The sequence below is a fragment of the Phytophthora ramorum genome (genome assembly GCF_020800215.1).
Source record: "Phytophthora ramorum isolate Pr-102 chromosome Unknown Phyram_PR-102_s0015, whole genome shotgun sequence".
Taxonomy (NCBI): Eukaryota; Oomycota; class Peronosporomycetes; order Peronosporales; family Peronosporaceae; genus Phytophthora; species Phytophthora ramorum.
Window position 1 is genome coordinate 306976 of NW_027150661.1, and position 16843 is coordinate 323818.

The 16843-nt window shown below is 57.9% G+C and overlaps 9 protein-coding genes across 9 annotated transcripts; 7 read left to right on the forward strand and 2 right to left on the reverse strand.

Annotated features, from left to right (window-relative positions):
- Positions 1–362: 362 nt before the first annotated feature.
- Positions 363–1549, forward strand: KRP23_12408 (E3 ubiquitin-protein ligase AIRP2; the record flags this gene model as incomplete). Its single annotated transcript, XM_067883024.1, has 3 exons — positions 363–469; positions 552–887; positions 958–1549. The coding sequence occupies 3 exons, from the start codon at positions 363–365 to the stop codon at positions 1547–1549; spliced, it is 1035 nt and encodes a 344-aa protein (XP_067739316.1).
- Positions 1550–2121: 572 nt separating this feature from the next.
- KRP23_12409 (Methylcrotonoyl-CoA carboxylase beta chain, mitochondrial) lies at positions 2122–3834 on the forward strand (the record flags this gene model as incomplete). The annotated part of the gene is made up of 1 exon (XM_067883025.1): positions 2122–3834. One exon carries the CDS (start codon positions 2122–2124, stop codon positions 3832–3834), a length of 1713 nt encoding a protein of 570 aa, XP_067739317.1.
- Positions 3835–4108: 274 nt separating this feature from the next.
- On the reverse strand, positions 4109–5006 carry KRP23_12410 (Mitochondrial pyruvate carrier 1; the record flags this gene model as incomplete). Its single annotated transcript, XM_067883028.1, has 5 exons — positions 4109–4275; positions 4336–4390; positions 4528–4632; positions 4813–4841; positions 4901–5006. The coding sequence occupies 5 exons, from the start codon at positions 5004–5006 to the stop codon at positions 4109–4111; spliced, it is 462 nt and encodes a 153-aa protein (XP_067739318.1).
- Positions 5007–5159: 153 nt separating this feature from the next.
- On the forward strand, positions 5160–6603 carry KRP23_12411 (Potassium voltage-gated channel subfamily KQT member 5; the record flags this gene model as incomplete). The annotated part of the gene is made up of 3 exons (XM_067883029.1): positions 5160–5593; positions 5655–5738; positions 5802–6603. The coding sequence occupies 3 exons, from the start codon at positions 5160–5162 to the stop codon at positions 6601–6603; spliced, it is 1320 nt and encodes a 439-aa protein (XP_067739319.1).
- A 348-nt stretch (positions 6604–6951) lies between these two features.
- On the forward strand, positions 6952–7911 carry KRP23_12412 (uncharacterized protein; the record flags this gene model as incomplete). The annotated part of the gene is made up of 4 exons (XM_067883030.1): positions 6952–7111; positions 7185–7311; positions 7385–7519; positions 7590–7911. The coding sequence occupies 4 exons, from the start codon at positions 6952–6954 to the stop codon at positions 7909–7911; spliced, it is 744 nt and encodes a 247-aa protein (XP_067739320.1).
- Positions 7912–8193: 282 nt separating this feature from the next.
- KRP23_12413 (Cyclin-G-associated kinase) lies at positions 8194–9621 on the reverse strand (the record flags this gene model as incomplete). Its single annotated transcript, XM_067883031.1, has 1 exon — positions 8194–9621. The coding sequence occupies one exon, from the start codon at positions 9619–9621 to the stop codon at positions 8194–8196; it is 1428 nt and encodes a 475-aa protein (XP_067739321.1).
- A 706-nt stretch (positions 9622–10327) lies between these two features.
- KRP23_12414 (putative serine/threonine-protein kinase drkB) lies at positions 10328–11884 on the forward strand (the record flags this gene model as incomplete). Its single annotated transcript, XM_067883032.1, has 1 exon — positions 10328–11884. One exon carries the CDS (start codon positions 10328–10330, stop codon positions 11882–11884), a length of 1557 nt encoding a protein of 518 aa, XP_067739322.1.
- A 1145-nt stretch (positions 11885–13029) lies between these two features.
- Positions 13030–14367, forward strand: KRP23_12415 (putative serine/threonine-protein kinase/receptor R818; the record flags this gene model as incomplete). The annotated part of the gene is made up of 1 exon (XM_067883033.1): positions 13030–14367. One exon carries the CDS (start codon positions 13030–13032, stop codon positions 14365–14367), a length of 1338 nt encoding a protein of 445 aa, XP_067739323.1.
- A 382-nt stretch (positions 14368–14749) lies between these two features.
- Positions 14750–16537, forward strand: KRP23_12416 (Coiled-coil domain-containing protein 77; the record flags this gene model as incomplete). The annotated part of the gene is made up of 6 exons (XM_067883034.1): positions 14750–14950; positions 15033–15089; positions 15149–15316; positions 15378–15710; positions 15775–16363; positions 16440–16537. The coding sequence occupies 6 exons, from the start codon at positions 14750–14752 to the stop codon at positions 16535–16537; spliced, it is 1446 nt and encodes a 481-aa protein (XP_067739324.1).
- Between the last annotated feature and the right edge of the window lie 306 nt (positions 16538–16843).

A 16843-nucleotide genomic window follows, 5' to 3' on the forward strand; every position in this document is an offset into this window, starting at 1 on the left:
CGATAGCCCCGCCCGAGGCCGCATGGCCATGACATCACCTCGGAGGCGCAGTGAAGGCAACGCACAGCACGCGCCTGCAGGCAAAAGAAGAGGCTGGTTTAACTTCCCTAATCGCCACGAGCTTTTTCTCGAGAAAACCCAAGCAGCGCGATTTATGGCGGTCGAACCGGGCCGCGGAAGATCCGGCGACCAGTCCGCAGCTTGTGCATTGTATCGAACCAGATGGCTGCCGTAGAGACGACGGCGTATTTTCACTTTTCAGAAAAACGCCTGCATGCAGCAGCGAGAACACGAAGCCATTTAGGCTTTTCCCCCGTCGCGAGCACTTGCGCTTGGTCATCGCCAACCACCAAGGAACGAATATGGGCCAGACTACATCCATGCAGGAGGACAAGATGAAGAAACGTGTGCGCCAGGCCATGGGCACGTTCATGGACTTCGGCACGCACTTGCAAAACGCCAACGAGTGGTACGCGCTGCCACGTTGAAGTACAAAGTGAAATATTTTTCGTTTGCACTGACCATCATTCCTCTACTTCCGCTCCTTGCAGGGCCCAGATCTGCGCGACACCCAAGAACTGCTACCTGTCCTTCCGCGTTGTGATCGACCCGAACGCGTCGGCCGAGCTGCTGCCGTACGTGTGGCGCATGCGCGGCAACGTGGCCGTCGAGGTGCGCAAGATGCGTCGGCCCGAGGAGCTGCAGCTCGACCTCGGCGATTTCCGCGTCGAGATCCCGCGGGACCCGACGTACGAGTATGGGGGCTCCGAGACCATTGGCCAGGCCAAGACCCTGACGATCCCCCAGTTCTACTACATCTACTGCTTTCTGTCGGACGTCAAGGCCTGCGCTGCACACACCGTGCGCTTCCCCGAGAAGACGACCAGGTACGTTGCGGCACTAACTGCGGCCAGGGTTGAAGCGCTAACTTTAGTGTGTCTACTGCAAATTTTACAGTGCGGGGGACCTAGACTTTGACGAAACGGAGTGCCAGATCTGCATGGACAAGAAGAAGCAGGTAGCGCTTCCCTGTGCCCACAGCTTCTGTCTCAACTGCTTCCAGCACTGGAGTACACAGAGTCAGACGTGTCCGATCTGCCGCGCAAAATTCAACTGCTCGGAAGGCGACGAACTGTGGCAGCTGACGTCAGATGAAGTGGAAGATCTCGGCTCGTACGCCACGGACTTGGTCGCGCGGATTTATGAGTACCTGGACAAGCGCGACCAGTCGAAGCACACGGAAGAGGACATGAAGCGGTCCGCGGAGCTGTACGCGGCCGCGCTCGCCGTGAAGCAGACGCCGCTGCGCAAGTTCGTGCACACAGACCTGTTCCCGACGGCGTTGCCGCTCGGGTTCCCGTCCATCCTGCGCACCGGGCTCCGGCTGGCGACGGAGTTTGACTCGGACCTGATGCTGGCGCTAGAGCTCGCGTCGGGCGACGACCAGTACGCGGCGATGCAGCACTTCGAGCAGCTCCAGCGGGACCAGATGCTCGCCGTGACGATGGCCATGCAGGCGGACACAGAAGAGCGTCCGAATGAGTCGTGACGGAGAGGAGCGAGTCTTATTTATCAACAAGTATCATAATGTGTGTGCGTGCGAGGACTGCAGCACACAGGGAGGACAGGACGGATCGTGCTCTCGTTGGGAAGAGTAGGTAGTAAGTAGGTTGTTGGTGTTTGGCTGTAGTGATAATACATGTACCAACGGTAGGAGAAGCACTGCAGTTCGCGCACATCCATCCGTATGGGCTGAATCTGTTTAGCAAAGCTTTTATTATGCTGATGTTGCACCCGCGTCGAGCCTCGACGTTCCAAATCCATGTCGATTTGGCTTTGGCGCACTTGCAAGTTGCAAGTTGCAAGCTGCAACATTCACGTTGCCATTCCGACTGGTCTATTATTGTCTACGAGAAAATTTGCATTTCCGAATATTTTTTCGAAGAAAAAAGAAATGTCAGCCGAATGATTCTTATTGAGAGAGTATTCCAACCTGGATCACTACGAAGAAGAGCGATTACCATTGGCTGAAACCGTCCTTATTTTGGCCAATCAACTTAAGGTCACTACCGTAAAGTTCGGATTCAGTAAGATACAAAGCTTCAAGTCAAACTTCAACCGATGCTGCGGAACGTGTACGGCAGCGTACTTGGCGCCCCGGCGCGGCGCTCGCTGCTCCTCTCTGTGCGCAGCTTCGCCTCGCAGGCGGGCGCGCTCGACTCCTTCTCCAACGTGCTGGACGGTGCGCTCAACGTCAAGTCGGCGCAGTTCCAGGAGTCTCTGGCGCACATGGCCAAGCTCACGTCCGAGCTGCGCGAGCGCGTGGCCCACGCGCGTCAAGGCGGTGGAGTGGCGGCTCGCGCGCGTCACGAATCCCGAGGCAAGATGCCTGTACGCGACCGCATCGACTCGCTGCTGGACCCCGGCTCGCCATTCCTGGAGCTGTCTCCCTTGGCCGCGTACGACATGTACGGCGGTGGGGTGCCCAGCGCCGGTATCGTCACAGGCGTCGGCCGCATCAACGGCGTGGAGTGCATGATCCTGGGCAACGACGCCACGGTCAAGGGCGGCACCTATTTCCCCCTCACGGTCAAGAAGCATCTGCGCGCGCAGGAGATCGCGCAGGAAAACCGTCTACCCTGCGTCTACCTCGTGGACTCGGGTGGCGCCTTCCTGCCGCTGCAGGCAGACATTTTCCCGGATCGCGAGCACTTTGGACGGGAGTTCTATAACCAAGCGACCATGTCGGCGATGGGGATCCCGCAGATCGCAGTGGTCATGGGCAGCTGTACGGCAGGAGGAGCCTACGTGCCAGCCATGTCGGACGAGAGCGTCATTGTGAAAGGGAACGGCACGGTGTTCCTGGGAGGACCGCCGCTGGTGAAGGCGGCGACGGGAGAAGTGGTCACGCCGGAGGAACTCGGAGGCGCTGACGTACACTGCCGCACGTCCGGCGTGACCGACCACTACGCGAACAACGACGCCCACGCGCTGGACATCACGCGGCGCATTGTCAGCAACCTCAACTATCGCAAACAGCCTGCTGTCACCCAAACGCCAATCGAGGAGCCACTGTACTCGCCGGACGAGCTGGGCGGTGTGATTCCTGTGGACTCGCGCAAACCGTTCGACGTGCGGAAGGTGATTGCCCGCATCGTGGACGGCAGCCGCTTCGACGAGTTCAAGAAGGAGTACGGCTCGACGATCGTCACGGGCTTCGCGCGCTTGTATGGGAACCCAGTCGGCATTGTGGCTAACAACGGTATTCTGTTCTCCGAGTCGTCCGTCAAGGCGGCGCACTTCATCGAGCTGTGCAGCCAACGCGGCATTCCGTTGCTCTTCTTGCAGAACATCACGGGCTTCATGGTTGGCAAGAAGGCCGAGCATGGAGGAATCGCTAAGGACGGCGCCAAGATGGTCATGGCCGTTTCCAATGCCAAGGTGCCCAAGCTCACGTGCATCATTGGCGGGTCGTACGGTGCAGGCAACTACGGTATGTGCGGCCGTGCCTTCTCGCCCCGCTTCCTGTACATGTGGCCGAACGCTCGCATCTCCGTCATGGGCGGCGAGCAGGCCGCAGGGGTGCTGGCTCAAGTGCAGCGCGACAACTACGAGCGCCGCAAGGAAAGCTGGTCTGCCGAGGAGGAAGCGGCCTTTAAGCAACCCATCCTCGACAAGTACGAGCACGAGAGCTCGGCGTACTACTCGACGGCGCGTCTCTGGGATGACGGCATCATCGACCCCAAGGACACGCGCAAAGTGCTGGGGCTGAGTCTCAGCGCTGCGCTCAACGAAGAGCCCAAGGAGACCAAGTTCGGCGTCTTCCGCATGTGAGAAGAAAATCAACGGGATCGCGCAGGAAGGAGAAGCAGGTATCGTCACGAAGCTGGCAATCTTGAATCTCATCATCTCTTCTCTATTACCAGAACCATGTAGATGTAGATGTATGCAGTCTACTGAAGCAGGAGTCTCGAGAAACACGAGTTGTCAAATCCCACCGAAGCAGTCAAAGTTTAGCTTCTAATTGGCACACCGACGACGACGAATTTGGTGGCCAGTATATTTGGTGGTGGACGTCCTGCACTGGATGATAGAGAGCTGCGGCTGCTTACGCCTGCTTCTCGGCCGCCTTCTTGCTAGTCTGATAGCGCACACCGCGCTGCAGCTGGTAGAGCTGCGCAGTCTCGTTGGAGGCGTGGCACGCCAGCAGCAGGTAGTTGCGCGGCTTGACCATCCACGCGAACCGCATGAAGATGAGACTGTAGATGGACAGAGCTGCAATTGAACCGAATTAGAGGCCAGTCGCGCGAAGAAGCAGCTACTGCTGGCACTCACCCGACGTCATGTTGATGGAGATCACATCAGCGGGTTTCCGCATGTCCGCCATAGCCTGCAACACCGGCAACGTCGCCACGACAGCCAGCAACGAGTCAGCCAATGGGTCAACGTGTCAACAACTGCCCCCCTCCACCTCTGGAGAAGGGGGCAGCAACGATAGACAAAAAGAGGCGATATAGCGGGACGTACGGCGAGCACGAAGCCCCAGTTGGCCACGGGCCCCCAGAAGTGCGTGGTCTTGGGTCCCGTGGGGCTATTGATGAAGTAGCGGAGACGAGCGGCCATGGACATGATCTGAGAAAGAGAAGTCCCAACGAGCGTCGACGCACGCGACAAACCGCCGAAAAAGCACAAGGAGATCAACACGTCAGTCGGAAGATCCACAGGATACGAGAAGGGTGGAGAAGGCGGAGAAAGACTCCGTCGTCGTCATGCTTCTTCTCTTCCGCCTGCTCCTGTGTCACGGCCACTTACAGATGTGTGGAGGAACGTCGGGGGATCGACTGCTTCGGTGCGCTTTATAAAGTGAGCTGCCTCCTAATCAAGCGCATTCGATCGGCACTCATCTGCGACGTTTCTGTCCCAATCCCGTCGAATCCGTTCTCTCCAAGCAGCATATCGTCTTTCGCGGGATCCGTATCCATCACCCCACTAAGTCCGATTTGCATCGACGGAGCGGCTTTCGTATTCCTGTTGAGAGAGATTTCAAGTCTGGAGTTGACTATGGAGAGGTTGTATGAACATAAACGCCGCTGCAAATCAGACGCCGCATCCTTCGACTTGACCTGCAGACGACTCGACGAGCTCATCGGACCGGAAGCATGAAGACGCCGCAGGAGCAGCGACCGCGCTCGTACACGGAGCACTCGACGCTGCTGTCCACCCCGTCGCCGTCGCGCTGGCGCCGCAGCCGCGCGGCCTACCGACGCCACACAACGCTGCGCCACGACATCTGGACTGTGCTGCGTTTCCGCTCGTCGGTGCAGCACCGCTATGGCCTGCAGTTCGCGTCCTATGTGCTGGAACTGAGCGTGCTGACGCTTATCCTGCTGAACGTGGTGGTGGCCATCTCCGAGTCGTCCGCGGTCGTGCAGATGGACTCGACCGGGTCAGCTTCGGGTCCAGCGCCCGAGGTCAACGACTGGTCCGACATTTTCTTGCTGGTGTCGACGATTATTTTCTCTATAGAATACGCGCTGCGACTGTGGTCGTGTGTCGAAGACGACAGGTTTAGCAATGGAGCGGTCAAAGGAAGGTACGGAAGCCGTGCCCGACTGCACCATGCTCGGCACTTGTTAACGCCCGTTGTGTTGCAGATTAAAATGGATGGCACAACCGCTCTCGCTGATCGACCTGATGGCCTTGGGCCCGTTTTACCTCGAGCTCAGCATGCAGTTCGAGTACGTGCTACCGATTCTTGCTCACCTCGCCTTTGCTAACTGTTTTACTGCTCTGTGATGCAGCGCTCACCACCACGGAGGACTGACACTGCGAAGTCTGCGACTGCTGCGGATTGTGTCGTTCCTGCGGCTCGAGCGCATGTACAACGCGATGAAGAACCTCCGGGTGATCTTCGCGCGCAAGAAAGAGGAGCTCCTGGTGGTGACGTACCTCACGGCCGTCGTGGTGCTCACGTCGTCAATGCTGATCTTCTTCTTGGAGCACCTCGCGCAGCCGAAATTGTTTTCGAACTTTGGCGTCTGCGTGTGGTGGTCCATCGAGACGATCACGTCTCTCGGCTACGGCGACGTGGTGCCCATCACGGGCATGGGCCGCACGCTCGGAGCCTCGCTTGCGCTCTGGGGACTGGTCCTCTTCTCGATCCCCGGGGCGATTCTCGGGAGTGGCTTCATCGAGGTTATGCTGGAGAAACAGCGCGAGGAAGAGGCCGAGATGTACAGCATGGTCATGGGTGGCGGTGGCAGCTCGATCAACGGCAACAACCCGCTCTTTGTGGGCAGCTTCAGCGACGACGAGCAGATCCACGAGCACGAGCACGGGGAAATGGCGCTACCCGCAGCGCACACACCCATTTCCATGTCGTCGTCGAACGGCGGCCACTCGACGCCGCGCATTGCGGCTGCCATGCGTCTGGAGTCGCTACATCAGAAGGTGGATGCCATCACGGCGGGCCAGCGCCACCTGGAGGTGCAGTTCCAGCAGCAGCAGCAGCAACTCGAGCGGCTCACGAGGCTGGTTGAAGCCTCTCTTGCAACGAGCAGCGCGTCGACGTCACGTCTGCATTCCGGTAAACCTCTCGACTAAGTTAATACTTCATGTTGAAGTTGCATACAAATATCAAGTGTTCTGCATCTGGCCGCGTCACATACTCAACTTACCTGAGCAAGCACAGTAGCAAAAGCCTGTGAACTCGGATGTCAGTCACAAAACCTGTTAAATTCAATACGAACACCGTGGAAATCGTTGTCCATCGATTTCTGGAATCCCACCGTGTATTGGCTGAAAATCCGCAGATCGTGGATATCAGCCAATAAGAGTGCCGAGAGCGAGCCGTTAAAAAATGCCGCCGCGGCTGTCGCATTCGCGGATATCTCCCGACCACCACAGGTCTGCCCAGCCCTGCTTCCTCTCCCCAGCCTAAAGCTCGCTAACATGCTGCTCGCGCGCTTGCGGACCTCGGCGGCGGTGACGCGCAGCTTCCAGACGCGCGGATTCGTCAACATGCTCGGCGCCGCCACCAGCAAGACGGAGAAGGCTGCGGCCCAGGCTGCAGAGGCAGCACAGCCCGCGGAGCGCGGCGACCTCGTGCTCGGTGAGCAGTTGTGCATAGTGAAAGCATAGTAGATATCGCGACATTGACTGGACGTTCATTGGACCCTGCGCAGACGGCTTCGCCAAGCGCCAGTTCGACGACAAGACGTATTCGGGCACGCAGCTGGACTTTGACAAGCAGGAGTTCGTCAAGAAGGTGAACGAGATCTACGAGGCCAATGGCAAGCAGCTGGTGGACGGGTATGCGGCAGTTGCAATTGCATTTACGCTGTGAATGGAGGAACTGACGAGCTGTTGATGATGGGGACGACAGCTACGCGCCGTTCTGCAAGCACCTGTTCATCAAGAACTTCACGGGTGCTCGTCTTAACATGGTGCCCATCACGCAGGCCAACGCGCACATGCTCATGTCGGATTATGAGGCCCGCACGGAATACGAGCTGCCAGTGTACGTGCCAATTGCCCCTAACTGGATCCACGTGCAATGCAACGATACTAACTGTAGTGTGATTGAGCAGTCTGGGCCGTTGGTTCCCGAGCCACAGCGTAACCCCGAGGGTGGCCGAGTACCTGGACATTATCCTGTACAGCCGTGACCAGATCATCAAGGAGAACGAGGCTGTGGACGTGCCGGCGGACCCTTCGCACGGCGACGCTCCGTGGGGAATTATCTCGATCAAGGCACAGGACGTGGAGTACGAGCTGCCCATGAAGCCCATTACCATGATGCGTAATGCGGTCGGCAAGGGTCAGGGTGGCTCTGGCGTGCCCATTGACCGCGACGAGTACACGAAGGCGGTTGAGTACTGGCGGACTCACGCTGTGATCAAGAAAATGTAGGCTCCTGCATCCGGACTGAGAGACGCCTAGACGAAGCCGAGACCTCAGCAGCTTGTCGCCGAGCACTGACGCTCGCGCCATGTTTTGAGTGCCAGGCGGCCTGTTCCTCTTTTTACACGCTAGGCCGGTCGTGCTGCACCTCCACTCTGTTGGATACACGAACGAGAACAATAAAGGCAGGCTTCGCGTGCCAATATATCTGAACGTGCATTTGATATTCATCAGAGTGTTGTGTACTTTGTATCCAGCCTCAGCTCTGCCACCATTCTCCATTGCAGCCGTCTAGCATGGATTGGCCTTCTGGAACTCCTCCCACGCAGTGTTAAGCGCTGCGAAGACGCGTTCTGCAATAAGCAACTGTTCGGCGTTGCGTCCACCAGACTTGTCGGGGTGCACAACGATCATGGCCTTGCGGTAGTGCTTCTTCACGTCGTTGGGCTGAATGAGCTTGCCCATGTTGACCTCGGTCCACTTGCAGTCTTCCCACATGACCTGGTGCATCGTGGACAGCAGTGTGCGGATGTTCTTCACGCGCCCATTGTCTTCAGCCCACGTCTTCAACCTGGGCCCAATCACAGTATTAGCGGTATCCTTCATCGCAGACAAGTTGCGAGCCGCTTCGTCGCGCTTGCGCAAGTCTTCTCGGGCCCGCTCTACATCGCGCTGGACCTGCCGCTCGCGTTCTTCCATGGCGCGACGCACATCTTCGCTCTTGGTCGACTTGTCCACGAGGTTCGGGTTGTACACATTTGAGCCGTCCGACGTGGACTTGGAGTGCGCCTCCATCTCCGCCATTGTCACGGGGCCCACCGTCTGCCCGTTATCATCCTCAAACTTGGGCGGATCTCTCTGCACCGCCTTCGAGGGCGAAACCTGAGCTGCCGGCGTCGCACGAGCCGCCAGCGGATCCATCGCGCTCAGGAAGTCCGAGTTGGCGTTGCTGGGCTGCGCTGTCGTGGCGGGTGTATCATTCCAGCCGCTGTCGCTCATGAGGTTCACATCTCTCTTCGGTGGTGACGGCGCCGCTGCGGTCCCACTGGGCGATTGCTGTCCTCCCGACAAAAAGTCTTCCAAGTTGCTCTGCGCTGGAGCCGCCTCTGTCTTGGATCCTGAGCCCGTTCTCGAAATGGATTTCTTCTCTCCTGAGTTAGAGGACGACGCGTTGCTATGCCTCGAATCCGCTCCATTGCCGCTGTTTGATGCTCTGTCCGAGTACTTGGCTGGTCGTCCCTGCTCGAAGGCGGGCGAGGACGATGAGCGGTGGAAGCTGCTCCCTTCTGCCAGCGGTTGCACGGCTTTGGCTGACTGTACACTACTGGCACTGTCTCCCAGGGCGCTGCTGCTTCCCTGGCGCTTTGGAGGTTGACTGCCGCTGGCCCACTTGAGCACGGGTCGGCGGCGAAAAACGAGCCCGGGCTTGTGAGGCCGCTCCAGCCGCAGCAGCTTGCAGATGACACGCCCGCCCGCCACTGGAACCTTTTGCGCGGGCTGTGTCACGTCCAGCCAGAAGAACGTGCTGCCCTTGCCGCTGTTGAGCCGGAAGCGGAAGTGGAAGGCCGCCGGATTGCGCAGGGGGAAGCTCCGCAGCACGTCGGCGAGCGTCACGTCGGCGCCCGGGGCCACACCCGCCAGGCGGAAGGCATTCGGGTGCGCGCGGTCCTCGCCATCCTCGCCCTGCAGGTAGTAGAAGGCCCAGATGCCGCCCTCCATGCTCAGCACACGTCGACAAGTGAGCCGCCGATTGGGAATAGCTGGGGAGATCGACCCAGGAATAGTTGCTATGATGCGTGTACCACACATGCGGTACCGCCGCGTGTGCCACACCAAGGTCATTCTTGCAGAGTGGGACCCTGGAGAGAGTGACATGGCCAATGGCCCCACGCGTGTTGTTGCCTTTTTGAACGGCAGATCGCAAGCTTTGACTCATCCTGCGAAGTGCACTCACCGACGGCGCCGCAATCCGCAAACTGACTCTCGTTTCCACGCAGCGGTCTCGACGGTAATGAAGGCAACCCGCAGCAGAGGACCGACGCCTTGATGACAGCGGTCTTGGTGTTGTACTGGCGTACGCCTCGATTGCTTGAGGACGGTATGGATTCATGCGTCACTCACTGCAAATGTTATGCGGGGGTTCGTTCTCACTGCAAGCGCTCGAGCTGTTGCAGCGAATCGCCAGTGGCAACAAGTTATTGGAAGGACTCGACGCGACGCACGACGCAGAGCAGCCCGCTACCGCTCGCGCAGATGTTGGCGACAAAGCACCATGCTGTGCAGCGAGCACAGCAGCAATCGTCCAAAAGAGCGAGACCGGCATAGTCAGCCCCAGTCAAACACAGCCCTAAACGCGATACCGACCTCCATACAGTTGGCTTTGCACGTCTTGGGCTCATTCCTGAATCGGCCGCGAATCTGCAGGATGAAGGTGTTTCACCCCATTGCGGCCGCTCTACCGTTGCTCGTGTTGCACTCTACGTCCGTTGCTGCGCAGGACGCCAACCCGTCCAACACGAGCTCGGGCTCCTCCATCATCTACATCGTCGTCGCCGTGATTGTTGTGCTCTTCGGTATCGTGGCCTTCTTCGTGTATAAGCGCAAGCAGAACCGCCGCAAGCGGACGGACGACCGCCCCTACGGCCTACCGTCCACCACCGCGCGCTCGGGCATCACGTCCCATGGCAACACGGTCTTCGATCGACGCATGGAGTCCACAGGTTACAGCAGACAGTCGACCAAGAAGGACAAGAAGGCGGCCAACCACGGCTCGCAGCAGAGGGTAGAACGCCCTCCCCAGTGGCCGGCCAACGGAGCCCCAACCTACACTCGGCAGCAACAGCAGCAGTCCCAGTACCAGCATCAGCCTCAGTACCAGTCGCAGTACCAGTCGCAGTACCAATCGCAGTATCAACCACAGCAATCGTTCCCGCCACCGCCACCTCCTGAGCTTCCGATGCTCGAGCAGCACGAGGACCAAGGCCCTGGACTGTCCATGATGGAGCTCCAGCAGAGTCAGGTGTCACTGCCAGCCAGTGTGGAAGGCGTGCACCAAAGACAGACGGACCCAGGCGTGATCGCCCGCACCCAGGAGACTGCGGAGCGCGTGATGGCGGAGCTGTCCGAGGACCCCGAGTTCGAGGAGAGCTGGATCCCGTACGACTCGCTCTACTTCACTCGAGCCATCTCCAAGGGAGCCTTCGGAGAGGTGTGGCTGGCGCAGCTGGAAAACACTCAGGTGGCGGTGAAGAAGATTCTTGATGAGAAGAAGCACGACGTCAAGGAGATCGAGTGCTTCGGGGCGGAGATCAAACTCATGGCGCTGTTGAAACACCCGAAGATTGTGGGCTTCATTGGTGTTTCTTGGAGCACTACGCAGGACCTGTGCGCAGTGACTGAGTTCATGGCCAAGGGCGACCTGTACGGATACCTGGAGCGCCGCAAGGGCAAGCTCAACTGGCGCGACCACAAGATGTGGCTGGCCGAGGATATTGCCGAGGCCCTAGGGTACCTGCACTCGCTGTCACCGAAGGTGATCCATCGCGACCTCAAGTCCAAGAACATTCTGCTGGACAGCAAGTACCGCGCGAAGCTCAGCGACTTCGGCATCAGCCGAAAGCGCTCCGTGGAGGAGACCATGACGGCAGGCGTCGGTACGATCTACTGGACGGCTCCGGAGGTGCTTATGGGCAAGAAGTACACCGAAAAGGCGGACATCTACTCTTTCGGCATCGTCATGTCGGAGATGGACATGTGCGCTGTGCCGTATTCGGACAAGCGCGACAACTCGGGCAAGCCTCTTCAGGGCATGAAGATCATTCAGATGGTGATTCGCTCGGCGCTCCGACCGTCGTTCCAGGAGGATTGCCCGGAGCAGATCCGGGCGCTGGCCGACCGCTGCTTGGACGCCGACCCGGACGTGCGACCGGACGCGCCCGAGCTGCTCGACATTCTGCAAGACATTCAGGAGGATTTGCAGTAAAAGCGTTGGGAAGCGTAATCGCGCGTGCAGAGTGAGGAAGAGCATCGATACGTTCGCTACGACTCTTGCTCGTCTACGGGTATTTAAGTTTTTTTGTTGCAGCTAATACACACATCAGATTCAATCAAAGAAGTGCTGCGTTGCCCGACTTGCGGCGTGGCGTAAGCTTGCCAATCCGCCGATAACGATTTGAATGTGTCAATAGGAAAGCCTGCGGCGACGCTAGGACTTGTAGATAATTACTTTGTATGTCGATGTACAATGCCTTCTTGGCTCATTGAAGCACAACCAACTAGGCGGTGCGTTAAGCTGAAGCTTGACCTTGTGGGGCGTGCCATCGGTGATTTCCAATCGCGAGCGGCTCACCTCCACAATGGCTTCGCTCCTAGCAGATGCCCCAACAGCAGCAGCTCGAGCAGTCCGTACATTCGACGAGAGTTCAATTTTCGCCGCGTGGGCACCGCTGGCGACGCCCACGAGGTCACTAATTCTGTGTAATGCCGGATGGAGGTAGACGCGCGATTTTGCATCCCCGCAGCCCCAAGCAGCCGTCAGCCATTTTGCCGGATATCTTCGCGCGTCCCAGCAAGCGTCGGCCGCGCAAGCTCCAGCATAGAGCGGGGAGGAATCAATCGTCGACAGCCCTCGCCTGGCCTTGAGGCTTGTGGCCTGCAGCGAGTTGAGGTGATCTGCTCGCCATTGGATTCTCGCCACTCCTTCACCGAAATTCCCCACGGGCGCCGATGAAATCCAGCGCATAGTGGCACCCCGTGCAAATTTTGTGCGGCCTGACCTGTGGGTGCACTGCAGCGTCAAGACATCGCGGTGCAAAAAGTCTTCGTCAGACGTCATGTGCACTGCGCGGCTCGGTTACTTCGCTATACAGTAGCGCTGTCGCCATGGTCAAATGTCCGCACAACACCTACACCAGGCTAGGCTGGCGAACGCCGTTACCGCATGCTGGCGGAGCGACCGGACGTTTTTTTCCTTTTCGCTTACCGCTTTTCAGCCAATCGCAGCAAATACATGGCTTCGGCAGCCAATCGCGGCCCTTTCTCCGCGAAAAACGAGTCAGTTCCGCCTTTAAAGTCGAATTCCGCCATCATAAGTCATTCTGGCTTCGGGGGTGTCGCGCAGACTGTATCATGGGCTTGGTGGCCTTCCTCACGTGCGGCGCGTGCGCGAGCCGCCGCAAGCGCGGGCACGAGAGCTTCCCGGACACCATCACGATCCCCACGCCCGCCGCGCAGCCGCCGCCGCGCCACCACCCGTACGAGATCCACGGCACGCCGCAGGGTCCCCGCCATCCGACCGGCGAGGGGCGCCCCAGCTACGGCCGAGAGCGCGGACCGTCCAATCCGCAACCGCGCGCCTCCAGCGGCCAGAACAGAGCGTCCAGCAACCAGCAGCGGCCGCGGAACGGCTCGAGGCCGCAGCCGTACCAGCCGCAGCACCCAGAACAGCGGCCGCGACCCCGACAGGACCGCCCCGTGGTGCGCAGCATTGAGCCCGTGGCACCAGAGAAGGTGCGACAGAGCGCTGGGTCCTCGGGCTCGGGCAACAACCGCGACTCGGAGATCACGGACAAGTCGCGCGAGGTGGCGAGCCGCGTGCTGGAGCAGTTCCAGTCGGACCCGACGCTCGGCCGGAAACGCATCCCGTACTCGTCGCTGTACTTCACGCGCGTGCTGAGCAAAGGCGCGTTCGGAGAGGTGTGGCTGGCTCAGCTGGAGAACAGACAGGTGGCCGTCAAGAGGATCCTGAACGAGAAGAAGAACGACGAGAAGGAAATCGAGTGCTTCGGCGCCGAGATTAAACTCATGGCGTCCTTCTCGCACCCCAAGATTGTCGAGTTCTTGGGCGTGTCGTGGAGTTCCCATCAGGACGTATGTGCCGTGACCGAGTACATGGGCAAGGGAGATCTCTACGGCTTCCTCAAGCGTCGACAGGGGCAGCTCAACTGGCGCGACCACAAAATCTTCTTGGCGGAAGATGTGGCGGACGCGCTCGGGTACCTGCACGGCTTGTCGCCGAAGGTGATTCACCGCGACCTCAAGTCGAAGAATATTCTATTGGACGACGCGTTCCGAGCCAAGCTCAGCGACTTTGGCATCAGTCGGGAACGATCGGTGGAGGACACGATGACGGCAGGCGTAGGCACAATATACTGGACAGCACCCGAGGTGCTCATGGGCAAGAAGTACACGGAGAAGGCGGACATCTTCTCGTTTGGTATCGTCATGTCGGAGTTGGACACCCACGCGGTGCCGTATTCGGACAAGCGCGACAACTCTGGCAAGAAGCTGCAGGGCATGAAGATCGTGCAGATGGTGATCCGACGAAGTCTGCGGCCGACGTTCACATCGGACTGCCCCGCGCTCGTGAAGGAGCTGGCGGACCGCTGCCTGGACGCCGACCCGGACGTCCGACCCAGCGCCACGGAGCTACTGCGAATCATCCAGCGCATGCAGAACCTTTTGTAAGTTGCAGTCTAGCCCCGAAAAATCGTTCAAGTAGAAAAAGACGGAGGACGCTCGCCGATCGAACCGAAGGAAGGTCGAACGAGTGGCGCGTCGGGAGTTAGGCGACATCATCGCGCTTTCTCCAACTAGAAGCCGCGTGCACAAGCCACGCCGTGCCGATAGGACGCATTTTTTGTTGGTTTGCCATTAATTCCCCAATAAACAAACACAATTCAGTTGGTAGAGCAAACTGCAGCCATGCCATCTCCATGCCATCTTCATGCCCATCGGCACCACGAAGCCCAGCCTTTTAGTCCCAAATAGACCTTTTCAGGTATTTTGTGCGTTCTATGATTTGGTCCGAGCTTTTTTGTTTGTGACACCCATTTTTCAAAACCGCCATATGGAGCAGGAGGAGGCGTTGCTGTCCTTCGGGTCCCCGCGGCGGGGCTTCTCGACGTCGCAACACAGCTCTGTGGACGAGCAGATGCTGGAAGAGGAAGGAGGCAAGGACTCGACGCAGCTGCTGGCCTTCTACCGTCAGAGATGCGAGCAATTCCACGCTGAACGGGAGCATACGCTGGCACATTTGGCACAGATCGAGGTATCGCATCAACCTGCTCGGAATAAAGGTTATATCAATTGAGTATATACTAATCTTGTGTGGTGTGTGTGTGTACCTGCAGGTGTCCAAGGAAGAAGCTCATCGACTCAAATGGGAGCTCAGGACTAAAGATGAGGAGGTGGGAACGCATGCTACAGGTTTTGTGAAGCTTCGTGGGATTCTGATAAATTTTTACAGATTGCAGACTTGGAAGAGTCTCTGAAGAAGACAAATGCTGTTCTTTTCCAAGTCAAAGCGGAGCTGATTGACATGCAGACAGAGAACAAGACACTGAAGCTGCAGGAGCAGGATGACAGACAGAAAGTTCAGCATTTGCTGGCACTCACCCAACCCATTACAGAACAGGTAGAGTGAGGACTGTAGAGAAATGGTGAGGTGGACTGGAGACTGATTGCTTGGTGAGTAGGTGACGTTCTTTAGAGACTGCCGGCCGGGTACCAGGACAACGTACCCTTCTCAGCGAGCACCAACACCTACAACGTACCCGTATCCGTCCACGATGCACATTGGGTCTGAAGATATGCAGGACAAGAAGAAAAAGAAGCAGCAGCAGCAGTCGCAATTTGTAGTGCGGGGCAATGCACCAAGTCTTGCCAACATCAATCGAGGTATTCCACCGAACAAGGTGTTACGGACGGTGTACATGCCCAACCAGCAGACAGCGGCGCTGACCAAGACCATTGAGAATCTCCAGAAACAACTCGAGTCTCACCAAGAACTCACTGAAACGCGAATTCAGGTAAGCTGGTGGCTTGTAATGCTGGAATCGGTTTACTGCAGACTAATTTCGTTCGTTGAGCCAGGCTCTGCTGGATGGTTTTGCTGAGGAGAAAGCTAAGATGATGCTCCATCAGCAGCAACTTGAGGACAAGAGCAGCCAGCTTGAGAACCAAGTCGAAAAGACGAAGCGGGTGCTTACACAAACCACCAAGGAGTATTTGGTACTGCGCCACAAGTCGCAAGAAACGGAGCGTCTAGCACACGAAGAGCTGCTCCAAGTGAAGCAAAAGTGCGAAAATCTGGTAACGGAGAAAACCAAGCTGTCAGTGAAGGTGCAAGAAGAGACAGATGCGCTTCGAGAAGTCGTTCGGGAGGAAGGCAACCAGACTGTCTTGGAGTTCCGAAACCAGACACTTTCTAGGGAACGCGATCTGCACATTTTGAAGGAGCAGTACGCAGCCATGCAGGAAGCATGCACGAAACGCATCCAGGACCTGCAGGTGCGCTTGACAAAATTAAGAAGTCGGTACCAAAGTCTCGACAAGCGCCGTGCCATGGAGATGGAAGGATTTACGCGCGACTTGGCTGGACTAAAGAGGCATCTGCAAAAGCTGGAGGTGATTCTCTACGGCAGAGGCCTGTCAACCCAGGAGCGACAAGTTTTGCGCTACGGTGAGTCTCTTTCAACTTGGTGAGACTGGCTGGTCCTCTGTGCTGGAATACTAATGTGCATTGTATGAAATGGCAGATGAAAACTATGCTTTAGACGCCAATGAGCTGAGTGATGAGATCGCAGCTTTGCAGCGGCGATTAATGGACTTATCAGCCGACCTCGCGGAGGCTTAATTCCACGAGGTGATTCGGTTTTGTTTGTTTTGATCAATGCTTTTGTGATTGCTTTCGGATGCTGCTCAAGTTGACACCCCATAGCGCCACCAGCGCTACCGGGAACATCCTCCATGCGAGCGTCGAAGACTAAGTTGGTAGCTTGGACCTGGCAGCGCGTAAGAAATTTCGCTTTCCCAGGTTGGTTGCTCTGCGGCCACCAAAAGCCGGCGCGATGTGCGAGCGCTGGCGCTTTGCAGTAGAGAAGCGCTCGTATTCTTTCACGTCTTCGGAGCTCATGCGCTTGTAGTTGCTAATCGCATCCGT